This window comes from Seriola lalandi, unplaced genomic scaffold (assembly GCF_002814215.2).
Source record: "Seriola lalandi dorsalis isolate HSWRI2012SDOR001 ecotype SW California unplaced genomic scaffold, Sedor1 jcf7180002055006, whole genome shotgun sequence".
Classification (NCBI taxonomy): Eukaryota; Metazoa; Chordata; class Actinopteri; order Carangiformes; family Carangidae; genus Seriola; species Seriola lalandi.
Window position 1 is genome coordinate 1,477,606 of NW_019525549.1, and position 14,221 is coordinate 1,491,826.

Sequence of the window (14,221 nt, forward strand, 5' to 3'; positions counted from 1 at the left end):
GCTACGTCTAAAAAGAGTCTACAAAATTAATCTGATCACATATACTATTTTCTGAATTTCTTGATTGTTGAGTTGTTGTTATGTTGTCTGTTCAAGCGGAAGAACCTTGAAGTTTTTTGTGTAATTTGTTATTGTTATTTGTCTTCTGCCGTGAGCTGGAACGAGCTACAAAACATGAAACTGAGCTGCAAGTGCTTCCCAAGAAACATGAGCCCAATCGGCCAGAGGAAAAGTCCATGCCCTCATAATCTGGGGAAAGTATTGATAAATGCATTCGAGATTGAAGAAAAATAAAAGATAAGGATGTGAAGTTCTTAAATATTTTATCATATAATATAAAAATGGATAACATGTCATGCGTGACAGTGAAGCGTTTAGCCAATCAGGACAAAGTGCTGTAGTGACATTGGTGGTTCACTGTCGGTGAAGCCGGAGGAGAGACACTGCAGGCGCCTTGCTCCTGCGAGGTTGACCTTACACAGCACTGGCAAAAGTTGGACAGAATTTTGAACCAGCTGTGAGCTGTAACGGGTAATGAAACTGAGTGACATTACTGGAAATGACGTGTCAATGCTTCCCATGAAATATGATTACATTTGGCTTAATGGTGTGCGCGCGAACACACACACACACACACTGTGCTCTACAAAACAGCCTCTTGAGGGGCGTTGTGTAGCGTAGTGGTCTAAGCAGGCGCCCCATGTGTAGAGGCTACAGTCCTCGCTGCAGTCGGCCCCGGCTCGAATCCCGCATCGGACGGCCTTTCGCTCTCTGCCTCTCTGCCTCCCCATTTCCTGTCTCTCTCCACTATACTATCAAATAAAGGCATAAAAAGCCCCAAAAAAAATATTTTAAAAAAAAAAAAAAAAAAAAAAATAGCCTCTTGAATCATAAAAGTTCTCCCTCTAAACCATGGGTCTGATTGTTACCAAATTCTCTGTAGATCATCATTTGACCAAACTTATCAAAAGTTGAATAAAGCTTGTTGATATTTTTTTTTTTTTTTTTTTTAAAGATACTGACCAATAAACTTCACAAGGGGCAGGCCTTAGCAGGAAAATGGCCATAACTCATTAACTATTTGTCCAATAAATGGTCATGAACACCCACAGCGTGCTACGTCTATAAAGAGTCTACAAAATTAATCTGATCACATATACTATTTTCTGAATTTCTTGATTGTTGAGTTGTTGTTATTATCTTGTAGAGCAGTGCGTGCGTGTGCGTGCGTGTGCGTGCGTGTGCGTGCGCGCCCCCACCATTAAGCCAATTGTAATCATATTTCATGGGAAGCATTGACACGTCATTTCCAGTAATGTCACTAAGTTTCATTACCCGCTACAGCTCACAGCTGGTTCAAAATTCTGTCCAACTTTTGCCAGTGCTGCGTAAGGTCAACCTCGCAGGAGCAAGGCGCCTGCAGTGTCTCTCCTCCGGCTTCACCGACTGGGTGTTTGGGAATATATGTCTACTGAAGCATTTTGAGCCTGACCCATAGGGGGCGCCACAAATACCAGAAACATGTACCTCAACTCAGTGGACAGAATTTGACCAGTTCAGTGACATTGATTGGTGTAAGTAGGCGTGGCCTATCATATATTTGCTCATAACTCAAGATGCCTTCGAGCAAACCTTATTAAACTCACTGGAGACATCCTGTGGTGTCTCCTGGAGATACACACTGTTTCATTCAAATGACAAATGACACTTTGAGTGCACAGTTATTGAAATGCTGCATTCTTTGTGATGATGAAAGGAGTGTGTAATTATTTTATTGTTTTATTTTTGCCTTTGTAATTATTAATATTGATCGACAATGAAAAAATGCCCTGGAGCTGTTTTTTCTCATGTTCTTCCTGTTTGTGTGTTAGGTGCTTGTGTCAGTGCCAGACATGGAGATTGCTCAAGAGATCGTCAAAGTTCACACCTTCATCCCCGCGAAGATCAACAACTCAGAGCTGAAGATAATCCAGGTCAAACAGCGTATTGGCCACAGCACACCGGTAGGCCTCTCATCATCAACCCAAAGCCTTCACAGTATATTGATCACCTTCTCTCCTCGGCTGCTCTCTAACGTTCTTAATTAATTATCTTAGTTTAGATTGGTTGGTTCTTTGATATTGTGCTTAAAGTTTGGCATTTCAGTCACTAGTTCTGTAGAAAATCACTTTTTTGTGTTGAACAATGAATCCTCAGCAAAAACTCATGATTATACCAAAACTCTTCATACAGGTGGCTCTTTACAACCTGCTGATGGGATCAGTGGACCCATTAGTGAGTATTTCTCCTGTTATATTGTACTGGTCAACGGTTTTAGAACAGCACATTAACTGAACAAACAAACAAACCAGTATTTCACATGGATATTGTAATGTTACAGAAAGTCAAAGGCTGTGATGATGTCTGACCAACTTCAGTAGTCTGTATATGAATGAGTAATTGTCCCCTGGCTAATAAAGAAGTTGAATGTTCTTTTGTCTCCTTCAGGAGAGTCCGGTCCCTGTTGGCTGGAGCACCCTCCTGGTGATCAGTAATGTTCCCAACACGCCGTCTGGCTCCTATGAGGTCCAGAAACTGGTGCGACGCTTCGGTACCGTCATCAAGACTCTAGTGCTCAACAACACGGTGAGGCCTGTTTGTCTGTGCAGCTGCTAACATGCTAATCTGTTGTATCCTGAGCCAACCTTGTCCTGAATACCTGTGTGCTCAGACACAGCTACATCCTGGGTAAAGAATCTATTATATGAATCTGTCATGTACCACTCTTCAGTTACTACAGACATACCTTCCGCTAAGACCCAGAGAGCCTAGCTGCTGTTTGAGACCGTCTCAACAACCTTAACTGTTGGATGGCACAACATTTCCTACAACTCAGCAACTCAAAATTAGAAACACTGTTTAATCCACCAAACTCCATCAGTCCCATACTAGAGTACTGTTTGATTCTAACCTGGCCTTTGATCACCACACCAAAGAAGACCCATCTCCAGCATCAAACCAGTCATCTCACAACCTGATCTGGTAAAACTGAATCACACATTCATTTTCTCAAAACTGGACGACTGTAACTCCCTCCTCTCTGGCATGAACCTAAAGTGACTCTCCTTCCTCCAACTGGTTCAGAATCCAGCAACTCGGCTTCTTACTGGTTTTAACAGACAACGTCACATCACCCTGATCCTCACTTGCCTCCATCGGCTCTTTGTCTGTTTTACAATTGATTTGAAGATTTTACTGATCAGTTTTAAAGCACGCTGGGGCCCCGAGCTACATTACAGAGTCATTAACCCCATACGAGCCCGTACACAGGCTTAGATCCTCAGGTCAGGTCCTTCTGACCGTTCCAAAGTCGAGGCTTAAATCTAAAGGTGAACGCGCTTTAACCATCAGGACCCCTCAACTTTGGAATGACCTGCCCGAGGAAATGAGGCAGAATGAGTATGAGCCCTTTTATTGCTTTTATTGTGTGCGTGTGCGCGCGTGTGTGTGTGTGTGTGTGTGTTGCTGCTTTTGACGATCATTGCGTTTGATTCGTTTATCAAAGCACTAAACCCTGTATTTAGGTGCATAGTTATTATTATTATATTCATTTGTAAGTCAAAGAAATCTCACATGTTGTTGACATGACGTTTCACCTCTGTCTGCTTAGGTCATCTGCGAGATGGCGACTGCAGCCATGGCTTTGTCCGTTTACAAGCGCTTCCAGACGTTTCCGTGTATCATCCAGAACAACCCTCTGTTCTTCTCCCGCAAGCCAGACCCCAAAGCGAACACACAGACAAAAGTCATCACTGCGTACCTGGATTCCCCTGAGGTCTGTAACATTGAGAATGGATTGGCATCATTGTTGTTTATTACCCATTTTGACACATTTGTTATCCACTACTGGCATGATGTCCTGTGCGCATGTGTTTGATGTGCCGCTGCTCAGTACATCCCTGTGTCTTGTCATAGGATACACCCGCAAATGGCAAGAGCAGCCAAGTATCAGCAGCTGCAGACAAAGAGGAGACGTTGCAGAAAGAGAGGTCTGAATCTGCTCTGGAGGGGATGGAAAACAACACTGTGGGGACAGACGAGAAGACAACGAGCACGGAGAAGATGGTCGGTGAAGAAGAAGCTCTGGGAGAAAACGAGATCAAAAAAGACGAGTTTACCGGTGCTGCACCAGACACCAAATCAGAGGCAGGGTTGGATACAGACATGAGGGAAACAGCTGCTAAAACTATCATGGAGACAGCAGACGAGAGCAAAGGAGTCAATGCATCCGAAGCAGGAAATGACAAGACTTCAGCTGGCGAAGAGACAAATCTATCGAGCCCCCTTGGCAAAGCAGCTTCGGGGGAGATGCTCGTGCCAGAGCTGCCAAAGGTAAAATGCTAAAAATGTCAGTCTGCTGTTGGAGCCAGGTTGTTCTCTTGAGAGTTTTGACATCTCTGTTTGATCCCTGTTTCACCAGGTTACTCAAGAGATGGTGAACGCGTTGCTGGTGGAGTGCCGAACAAGAACCGCTAGCCATCCCAACAACAACACCAACACAGCCACTTCCTCCTGTGGAGAAAAGGGGGAAACACAAATGGAGACAGAGCAGGGTGAAAAGCCAGCAGAGGAGACAAAAGAGGCCAAGAACCACACAGAGGAGGAGATGAAGAAGCAGGAGAGGGAGAGAAAAGAGAGGGAAGCGAGAAAGGAGAAGGAGGTGAGGGAACGAGAGAGGAAGGAGAGGGAGAGGAGGGCCTGGGAGAAGGAGGAGAGGGCTAAGAGGGAGAGGGAGTGGGAAGAAAGAGCCAGGAGAGAGAGGGAGTGGGAGAGGAGGGAGAGAGAGAGGAGGGAGAGAAAGAGAGCGTACGGCGAAGGTGTGTCAACATCGAGGTCATCCTGCAGGTCAGAGGGATACAAGCAGAGCTGCTGGAGGGATGTACACAGTAACGGCTCAGAGGTCAGAATGGTGAGATGCTGCTGTCGAGTCAAAACGTGTAGAAACTTAAATCTCACTTCTTTGTTCTTATCCTCTCATCTGCTTTTTGTTCTTTATTCCATCAGCTGGAGGAGGACGAGGAGTTCCCATTCAACATGAGTGACTTTGTGACAGTCGATGAAGTAGGAGATGTCACCGACCTTCCTCGTTCTCCTTCGCCTGTTGTTCCCCAGGAAACTATAGACGGGACCCAACAGGACCCTCCAGGGGTAAATTATAACTTTTTCTCTGCATGTTTATTAAGACTTAAAGGTCCACAGTGTGATGACAGCAGTGCTCTTCTTGTCTTCCGCTTCTAGGACACGCCCACAGAGGTTGCCACAGAAACAACAACATCAGATGCAACAGTGACCCCAGTGAAGTCTGGTGAAGGAGTACCAGAGTGTGTGTCAGCAGCTCAGACTCTGGTCTTCACTGCTGCAGCACCCTCCTCCTCACCAGCCTCACAGGCTGACTCGTCTCCCAGACAAACACACGAACCAACATGTCACCCAGCAGCACCTGAGACAGGTACGTCCTCACACTCCTGACATCCAGGAGGAACTGAAGGAAACAAACAAACACATCTTTCTTGTATCATCTTTCTTTCATTCTTTTCCTAAAGTTGTGTAAGCTCACGGTAATGGTGGTGAAGAGAACAACTCTCATGATCCCACGCTATTTCTTGACGTCTTTTCTTATTGTCTTGATTGAGAGAGCCATAGGGGCAAAAGTTACTGACTGCATGTTCAAGTTTAAAACTGTGTGATCCATTTTGTCCTGAAATCTGTTGTTATTTTTAGAAACCACACCCACAGCCGCTCTGGACTCAACCTCAGAGGTTGAACGACTTTCCCCGTCCGCCCCAGCAGCTGCAGGCAACCCACCTGAAGCTGCCCCAGCAGACACCTCCTTAAACAGCCCAGCCACAGGGGAAGTGACTGCAGAGAGTGGGGAGGATAAGACAGAGGAAACTGCTCTCAATCACAGCAAGGCCAAGGAGGAGGAGGAGGTGGTGGTGCAGGAGCAAGAGGACAAACAGACAGGAGTCCCTGCAGCTTATACAGGTACAGTTTATTTGATTAACACACCGCACTCCACCCCACCCCACTCCCCAGCAGATTCTATAGACTATATGTTCCAGATTTTAAAGAGGTCCCTGTCTCTCCCAGGAAAACAAGAGGGGTCTGAGGACCAAACGAACAAACAAGAGGAGAGCATGAAGAAGAAATTACAGAAGAAACCTCCCATGGGCAAAGAATACTCCCTCCCTCCGTTTGACCCCAGCAACCCAGTTGGTATGACACCATTTATTCACCTGTATGTTTACAGTGTCTGACAGTGCACAGCTGATAGAGTCCACTGTCATGTCTTTGTGGGTGTGTCCCCTCAGGTATGGAGTTCTTAGTCCCAAAGACGGGTTTCTTCTGTAAGGCGTGTAATAGATTCTTCAGCGGAGCCAAAGAGGCCGAGATCAACCACTGCAGAACAGCCAAACACTACGAGAACCTCCAGGTGGGCAACACACAGTGACTCTTACCCATGATGCATTACCTCATCATAGAGAGAGAGCAGTGCCATAAATATCCAGGTGTTTGATTTGATGAAAGACATATTTTAAAAAAAGATCCTCGATCTATTCTTGACTTTTTGAAACTTACTGTTATACAAGTGAGAAAATATCCACATTTTCACAAAGAGGTCAGAGTCTTCCTTACTCCAGTTTCCTGTTCCCTTCTCTTCTAGAAATACCTGCAGACCACAAAGACAGTGAACGAGACCATCAATCCTGAGTCCAACTGAATATGGCTCTGAAACTCTCAACTAAATTTTGTCATTCCCATCCTTTTGTATTTTGTCTTTGTTTCTCACTGAAGGTCCAGGTTGTCATGTTGCAGTAGATTAGTCGCCTCCTATCTCTGTATCTATCTTGTACAATTAAAAATGAGTGGAAGTGTACATTGGAAAATGGCACTCTGTATGAACTGTGCACAGGTAATAAAAAGTCTTGACCAAATTGTCGATTATCATTTGTCCCTGTGCACCATTCAGTGAAGTGAGATGTTTATGTCGGGGAGTTGCACTGCTACAACAGGTAGCTGTTCAGGACCAGAGGGGGGAGTTCAGGGACCGGGTGTGAGGCCCTCCCAGTCACAACCCCAATCCTTCCTCCTTGGTCTGGGCCTTCTTAAGCCCCCCTCCATGTGAACCACACTTGAGCACCCTTCCCTGTATCCCTATATAAAGTATCGACAGGCACATTTTGAACAGGTGATACATTAATGAGAGAAATTGTTTCCATATCAGTCAAGTGAGATAAAATAAAAAGCCAGATACAGGTCCTGAGACTGCAGGTGATTACAGTGGGTGTTATATAGAAAGGTAATGACAATGAAACTAATGAACAGCTGATCTGTCTGATCTGATTACTACTGATGTGCGTTCAGATACCTGCACAAATGTTTCCTCTGAACACATCATCCGTCAGCTGAAGACTGGCTGCATCTTAGCAACAGTCACCGGGCCGAGGAGCGAGGAAGCGTGACAGGTAGTCTGTACCTGCCAGGTAAAACCTGAAGGCAGCATCCTACCTGAGCAGACACCTGGACTCTACCTTACACTATATGTGATAGAAGTGATAAAATTAGTGGCAAGAATATTAAAAATTAAATTAAGACTCAGTCAAACCAGTGATACTGTTGTGTAGGAGTTGTCAGGTGCTGAGTTATTTGCAGGACATTTACTTGACCAGAGGATGGCAGTAGTAGTAGCAGCTGTAGTGAACATGCTCTTAACACACAGTTCCCTCAGGAAGCTTCATATCACTCGTTTGCATTGTGTATAGTGTTGTGTTGTCATGGAGTGTGATCCGGTTCATGCTGGTACTAAACTACACCACCAGTCAAAGTTTTTACAACAGCTCCTTCCAGCTGTTAATTAAATGCACATGATTCAGTGTCTCAGTGTTTCTGACATTAAAATAAACAGTTGGAGATTAAACAAAAAGGAATCATTGAATCTTGTTGTTGAATTAAACTGAACCTAAAAAATTGACTCCGCCAGCAGCTCAACTCACTCTGTCAGTCTTTCTACAATGGAAATCTGACATTGACGGACTGTCAGTCACTGTCAGGTTCCTTTGCTTTCCGCTCCTGTCCAGTTCATCCCAGACCAGCTCCATGGGGTTCAGATCTGGAGACTGTGCTGGTCTTCATCATGTTGCTGTAGGATTAAAATGTCTACAAACAACTAGAGTTATGTTCTATATGTGGCTGAGTTGTGTTCTTACATTATCACAAATGTTTCCATCAATTCTCAAACCAGAGAAATCTGTGATTTTAATCATGGTAGCATTTCATTGGTCAATGACATCATATCCTCTATGATCATGTGTCAGTGTGTTTGTCTGACAGAAGCTCAACATTGACTTTTGTCTAGTTTTAAGCCACATACACTTTTGACACCTTGGTGGTTTTCAGTTCTATATTTGAACCAGATGAAGGATTTTAGTCGTCGGACGTCTGGATCTGAAGTTATCAGAGAAACAAGCTGAGGAAATGTTAGACAGCTCAGCTCCCAGCTGCTGGAGACGTCCTGTCCTGTGTCACTGAAGAGCTTCAGTGAATCTCTGATCTTTAAAGTAAACTGCTTTCTGGGTGTTTCTACTGGTTTTAATCCCCTGGTGTGTTTGTTATGGAGAGGAGGACACCTCTGTGGATAATTCAGCTGCTGGTAAAAACCTGCTGAACGTCTGCTTCATAAGTTATAGAGAAACAATCAGAACAAAGGTTAGCATCAATCTCAGCTGCAACTCTTCCCTGAGTCTCTGTCCTCCGGACAGCGTCGCTCAAACACCGACTTTAAATGTGAAACTGCTTCATTCAGTGTTTTTAACGGTTAGAATCACCGGGTCTGTTTGATTTCCTGAACCACTGACACTGAAGGAATCCAAACCGAGAGAAGACAACAACTCCCATGACCCCATGATTAAATCTTATTGATTATTGAAAGATTTATTTGGTATCATTCATGAGCTGTGTTATTTCACATGTGGCTTTCGTATGCGCATTAATGAAACCATTTTGGCCCTGGGACGGAGAGAGAGAGAGAGATAGAAAAGGCATATCTGCACAGCCACACCTGTCGAGCAGGTTGGATTGGATTCGCTCTACAGATGGGGGATTAGGAGGTGGGAGGGGTCAACAGCACAATGACACAGGCAAGGAAAGAAAAGGGAAGGTATGTGACAACCGAGATGCAGACACAGGGATTGACAGGAGCAGAGAAGACTGTGAGGACATCTTGGACGTAATGCTTCATATTTTGACCTGCTGACACAGAAATAATCTCTTCAGTCCTCAGAGCAGGTAAGACACGTCCATCTAAAGTGGAAACACATTAGAGTCTTTTTTCATTCACTAGGAATCTGTGTGTTTCACGTGTTGCCTCCTGCCACTAAGTTAATGGACCAAACAGCAGCCTGTTATCTGTTTTTAATAACCAAACACTTTCTACACTATTGTGTTATTTCTAATTAAGTGTGTGAGATAACAGACAACTGTAAATATGTGTTCGAGCTCATTATCATGAGAACAGTACATGTACCACATGTTCACACAGGTGTTAAAAGGTTCAGATTGACCACAGTATTTGTTGAGTGTCCAGCTCAGCGGCGTTTGTTCGTGTTATCCACAGTTTCACCATCAGGAGCTCATGATTGTGAAGAGTGTGAGAGGCCATTCAGTGGGTGGAGAGTAAAACATTATGAGCCTGTTATCTCTGCTTCTATAGAGGGTGAATACGCAAACATGTCTGCTAAATAAAGTGAATGAAAGACTGGCAGATAACACACAGGTAGTTCCCAAAGACTGTGATAAGATGTTTTGTCAGTAGCTTTAGGTGGCTGTTTACACTGCAGCTTCACAGTTTCACCAGGTGGAGTTCATACCTCAGCGACTGATTTCCCAACATGTAGCTGCTGAGAGAATGGCACTGGTGACAGGTGATGCATAAACTCAAACCACACCTTAAGAAGAAAGAGACTTAAGAACAAAAAGGAATGAGTTAAAATATGTGTTTTAAACGTGACGGTGTGCTGAGCAGTAAGTGTCTGAAACAACCTACTGACTGACTGACTGACTGACTGACTGACTGACTGTAGAACCTGTAGAATAAAAAACAACAACTAAATCAACAAAAGGAGCCATTGTTGCTTTAAATTTTTTTTTTTTTGGGTCAGTGATGAAGTCTGGTCGTGGTAAATTCGGCAAACCTTTCAAACTAAATAAATCTTTCTTTATTTGAAAATCTTCAAACACAGACCTCAGATCAGACCATGGTCTCTGGTGAAGAATCACAGGACACTGACAGGTTCAAACATGAGTGACAGTGGAGGAGTCGACTGTGATTGGTTCTTCTCCTGTGATCAACACAGTGTATGGTCTATCACATTTTCAAAATAAAAGAACATTCATTCACTGACTAAAAGCTCTGCTTCAAAATAAGAGGTTAGTTTTGTAAACATAACACAGTTTCAGTAATCTTTTTTTTATAAAGCCTCCTTTTATTTCAATTTCAGTTAACAGAAATAAATTATCTATGTTCTCATCTGACTGTGCTAAACCATAGAATTTCAATCCAAGAGAGGATTATAGTTAATTTATTTATTATTGCTCTGACTGATCAGTGTCAGAGTCAAGTTTCCATCTTGACACATTGTCTGTGGCAGCAGCTAATAGCTGCAGTTAACGTTTTTTACATTTATTAAAGAAATAAAGTGAATTCAGAAATCCCTCAGACACTTTCACTTTTGTTCCACCTCATGCTATAATCATTTTAAATTCATTTTTCCCTCATCATTCTGCACTCAATAATTACATTTTATCATTTCTTTGCAAATTCATTGAAAATTAAAAACTTAATTATCCCATTGACATAAGTATTCAGACATTTTGCTCTGACATTTGAAGTTTAGCTCAGGTTCCTCCATTTCTCTTGATCATCTCTGAGATGTTTCTACACCTTGATTTGAGTCCGTCCGTGGTGAATTCAGCTGATTGGACGTGATGTGGAAAGACACACACCTGTCTATATCAGGTCTCACAGCTGACAAAGCAGATCAGAGCAGAAACCATTAGGAGGAGGGAACTGCTGCAGAGCTCAGAGACAGGGTTGTGTTTCTGCTGCATTGAAGGTTCCTGAGAAGAACAGTGATCTCCATCATTCTGACATGAAGAAGTCTGGAACAAGCAGGACTCCTCTAGAGCTGGACCTGGACTAACTGAGACATCAGGGTGAAGAGAGGAGACCAAGAACCTGATGGTCACTCTGAGTTCCAGAGATCCTGTGTGATATCATTCATAACAGTATTTCATGAATATAGCTAGGTTGCTAACTAGCTAGCTACAGTATGTAAGAACACAACCCCACTCCTGATCCTGCAGAGACAGCTGGAGCACAACAGCTGACACAACTTGCCTTTAAGATCAGTCATCCTTTACATAAAATATACATAAATAAAGGTTCAGACTTTATTGCAGGACTGTTGGATTGAGTCAGAAAAAGAATCCGCGCACTGAATCTGCTAACAGCTCCCATCGATTTACTAAGCATAGGACTTATGTGACTCATGATTTATACTTGACTTCTGATGTACTGTATTTCACATGTGTCTACACACCTGGCCTATGGTTCAAGTTGTTTTTGTCCTTTCTATTGAGGCATGCCATGTGGTTCGATCAGACAGTGTTTTCCAGCTCTGCTCTGATTGGTTCAGCCTGAGGGCAGTTTGACTCTCAATCATAAAGGTCACAATCAGCTGTGTGATGAATGTCTTTGTGTCTATATAAAGCCTGTTCTGCTTTTTGATGGTGATTTGACAAATATCAAAGATCCCTGTAGATCAAAACCTTGCTTTATTTAGATTTCTGGGAGCTCTTAGCACAGAGTCCGGATCCTTTCTCTGACTCTCTTGATTTAAAATGCCATCTTCAACACAGTGAAGTGTGTAAAAAGTGAAGGGGTATGAACTCCACAGTCAACAGTGTGTCATCTCTCCTCTATTCCAGCTATGATCACTATGCTCAGGTTGTTTACTTCATTCCTGCCCTCCTCAGCTCCGCTGTGGGAAACTGGCTCCACCAGAGCTGCAGCTGCTGGGGGCGGGGGGGGGGTATTTTCTATTATTCACATCTGCACCAGATGGGTGACATTAGGATTATGAGTGATTATAGAGTGATTGATGAGATTAGTTTCACATTGGGGACAAATTACACCTGATCCTTGCATCGTACAAACCGATGAGTGTATGTCTGTAGACAATGAGCAAGAGGTGAGGTCCACCTGGACAGGTCGCCGGTCAATCACAGAGACAGACAGCAACGTAACACTCACATTCCCCCCCACCCGTGAACGTAGGTGCCTTAAACTTTGCTCTGTGGGAGGGAACCGGAAAACCTGGAGGAAACAGACAATTATAATTTAACTAGTTTCGCAATGACTCAGCTTACACAGCACTGACTCAGCACTGTAGCTGCTACATAAACAGTTGATGCAGACACTGTGGCTGATGCCTCCTGTAGATAACTTGTGTCCCACAAAAAAAGCTGCTGTAAAAATGGCAATTGTTCATGAATAAATACTAAATAAATACTTTCTTTTTTTAAAAATTAAATTGGCGCCACATTCAGAGCAGAGAATGAGACATCCTGACTGTGAATCTACGGTAGATCTTCACGTCCTTCAAACTCAACACTCCCCAGTTTGTTTTGCATGCTTTCTTTTGAAGATCCATACAGTATGAAAGTAGATGTCCATGTCTTGTTTGATTATAAGCAGGTGTAGGTTCTATATTACAGTTTTTCTCGATCACTTTGATGCAGTTCTCACATCAGAAACGTCATTCTCACAACTCTTAATGCAGTTCTCAAAACAGTTCCCCACACCAATTAGCATTTCTCATTGTATTTGTACAAGCCTCCTTTGTATCCACACAAAGTTCACTACTAAAGACGTTTTCTCAGTGTGTTGTTGTATTTCTCACCTGATTCATTCTGCTTTTACTTTCAAAATCAGACAAAGAAATTCTGCAGTTTGAGGAGTAATGTGTGTTGTGTTGTATTTAGCCAGTATTAAAGGATAAGGGCAGGAACACACTGGATGCGTTGCAGCTGTGGAGCGTCTTGGTTTTCATTTCGGTGCCCAGGGTTAGAGAGGACGCCCTGCTGAGTGACACCTCTCAGGTGCGTCGCGTGATCTAGAGATTCAGCATTTCGCCTGACACGTCATTAAGCAGAAACAGACAGAAAGAAGACCTGTTGATATCATGTGTGTGTGTGTGTGTGTGTGTGTGTGTGTGTGTGTGTGTGTGTGTGTGTCAGAAGGAGTGTGTTTAAGTGCATGAGACACACACTCATTCAGTGACACACAGACACACTGACAGGGTGTTGTGGGTTTATGGATCAGGTTAGAAGATGAAGGGGTTAGTTTTAGGTATAGGGTTGCAGGTGTAGGTAGGGTGCACAGTAAGGATTTGGATTAGGTTAAATGTTTAAGGACTGGTCCCTTTGGGTTTGACTGGATTGGGGCTAAAATCACCTCCACTAGTCAAGAGGTATCTGTGTAGCCCATAGTATGTTATGTAATCCTGCCTGGTGATTCCTGAATGTGAGAGAAAAACAAGAACTTTAAGCAGCTCTGAGGTTGGATGATGTCTATAAACTCCAGTTTAGGGAATTAAAAAACAGACAAACCTCTCTGTGAAAGTCTCTGTTCCTACATGTGAGTAAGTGAACCTCATGCATTTACACAGCGGAAAATACCCACTACTGCAGCAAATGTGGATTAATCCTCTGCTGAAAATAGTCCCCAATAAATACACTGTTTATGTTTTTGGGTTGTCCGTCCATCCCATTCTCATGAACCCAGCAATTATAAGAAAATGTCACACAAAGGGTTAATTTTCTATATGACTCTGGATAAACAGAGACGTAACCTGAAGCTAGTCTGAGCGGCCACAAGGAGGTGATTCTAGTTATTTCATTGCTTCGAGCATCACACACTAAATTCCATTCAGATCCATTGTCTCGGGGTTGAGGCAGGTTGTAACCTGACCTGATCTGATTCTGACTCACAACACTAGTGTAAAGCAGTGGGTGAAGAAAGCTAACTACCCACAGCAAAATAAATCCGGCCCATATTTGGTTCATATTGCTTATGCTTGTCTTCTTCTGGCCCAGCATACGCCCGGTTCCACGGCCTGGATCT

General features: G+C 43.4%; 2 protein-coding genes across 6 annotated transcripts in view; both read left to right on the plus strand.

Annotated features, from left to right (window-relative positions):
* LOC111647611 (uncharacterized) overlaps window positions 1-6,974 on the plus strand; it is a 42,114-nt gene extending 35,140 nt beyond the window's left edge. For 3 of the 4 annotated variants that reach the window (XM_087171471.1, XM_087171469.1, XM_023397240.2), the window contains exons 14-25: window positions 1,872-2,003; window positions 2,233-2,274; window positions 2,488-2,625; window positions 3,650-3,814; window positions 3,955-4,371; window positions 4,460-4,948; window positions 5,044-5,187; window positions 5,278-5,488; window positions 5,761-6,024; window positions 6,130-6,255; window positions 6,351-6,472; window positions 6,704-6,974. In XM_087171471.1, the coding sequence (XP_087027597.1) occupies window positions 1,872-2,003; window positions 2,233-2,274; window positions 2,488-2,625; window positions 3,650-3,814; window positions 3,955-4,371; window positions 4,460-4,948; window positions 5,044-5,187; window positions 5,278-5,488; window positions 5,761-6,024; window positions 6,130-6,255; window positions 6,351-6,472; window positions 6,704-6,760 (2,307 nt within the window). In that variant the 3' untranslated portion in view covers window positions 6,761-6,974. The remainder of the gene's footprint in view (window positions 1-1,871; window positions 2,004-2,232; window positions 2,275-2,487; window positions 2,626-3,649; window positions 3,815-3,954; window positions 4,372-4,459; window positions 4,949-5,043; window positions 5,188-5,277; window positions 5,489-5,760; window positions 6,025-6,129; window positions 6,256-6,350; window positions 6,473-6,703) is intronic. The other variant, XM_087171470.1, reaches the window with a different exon arrangement.
* A 2,239-nt stretch (window positions 6,975-9,213) lies between these two features.
* The window catches only part of LOC111647604 (E3 ubiquitin-protein ligase TRIM21-like), a 14,685-nt gene continuing 9,677 nt past the window's right edge, over window positions 9,214-14,221 (plus strand). For both annotated transcript variants that reach the window (XM_023397231.2, XM_023397233.2), the window contains exon 1: window positions 9,214-9,324. The gene's annotated coding sequence lies outside the window, so the exon portion shown is untranslated. The remainder of the gene's footprint in view (window positions 9,325-14,221) is intronic.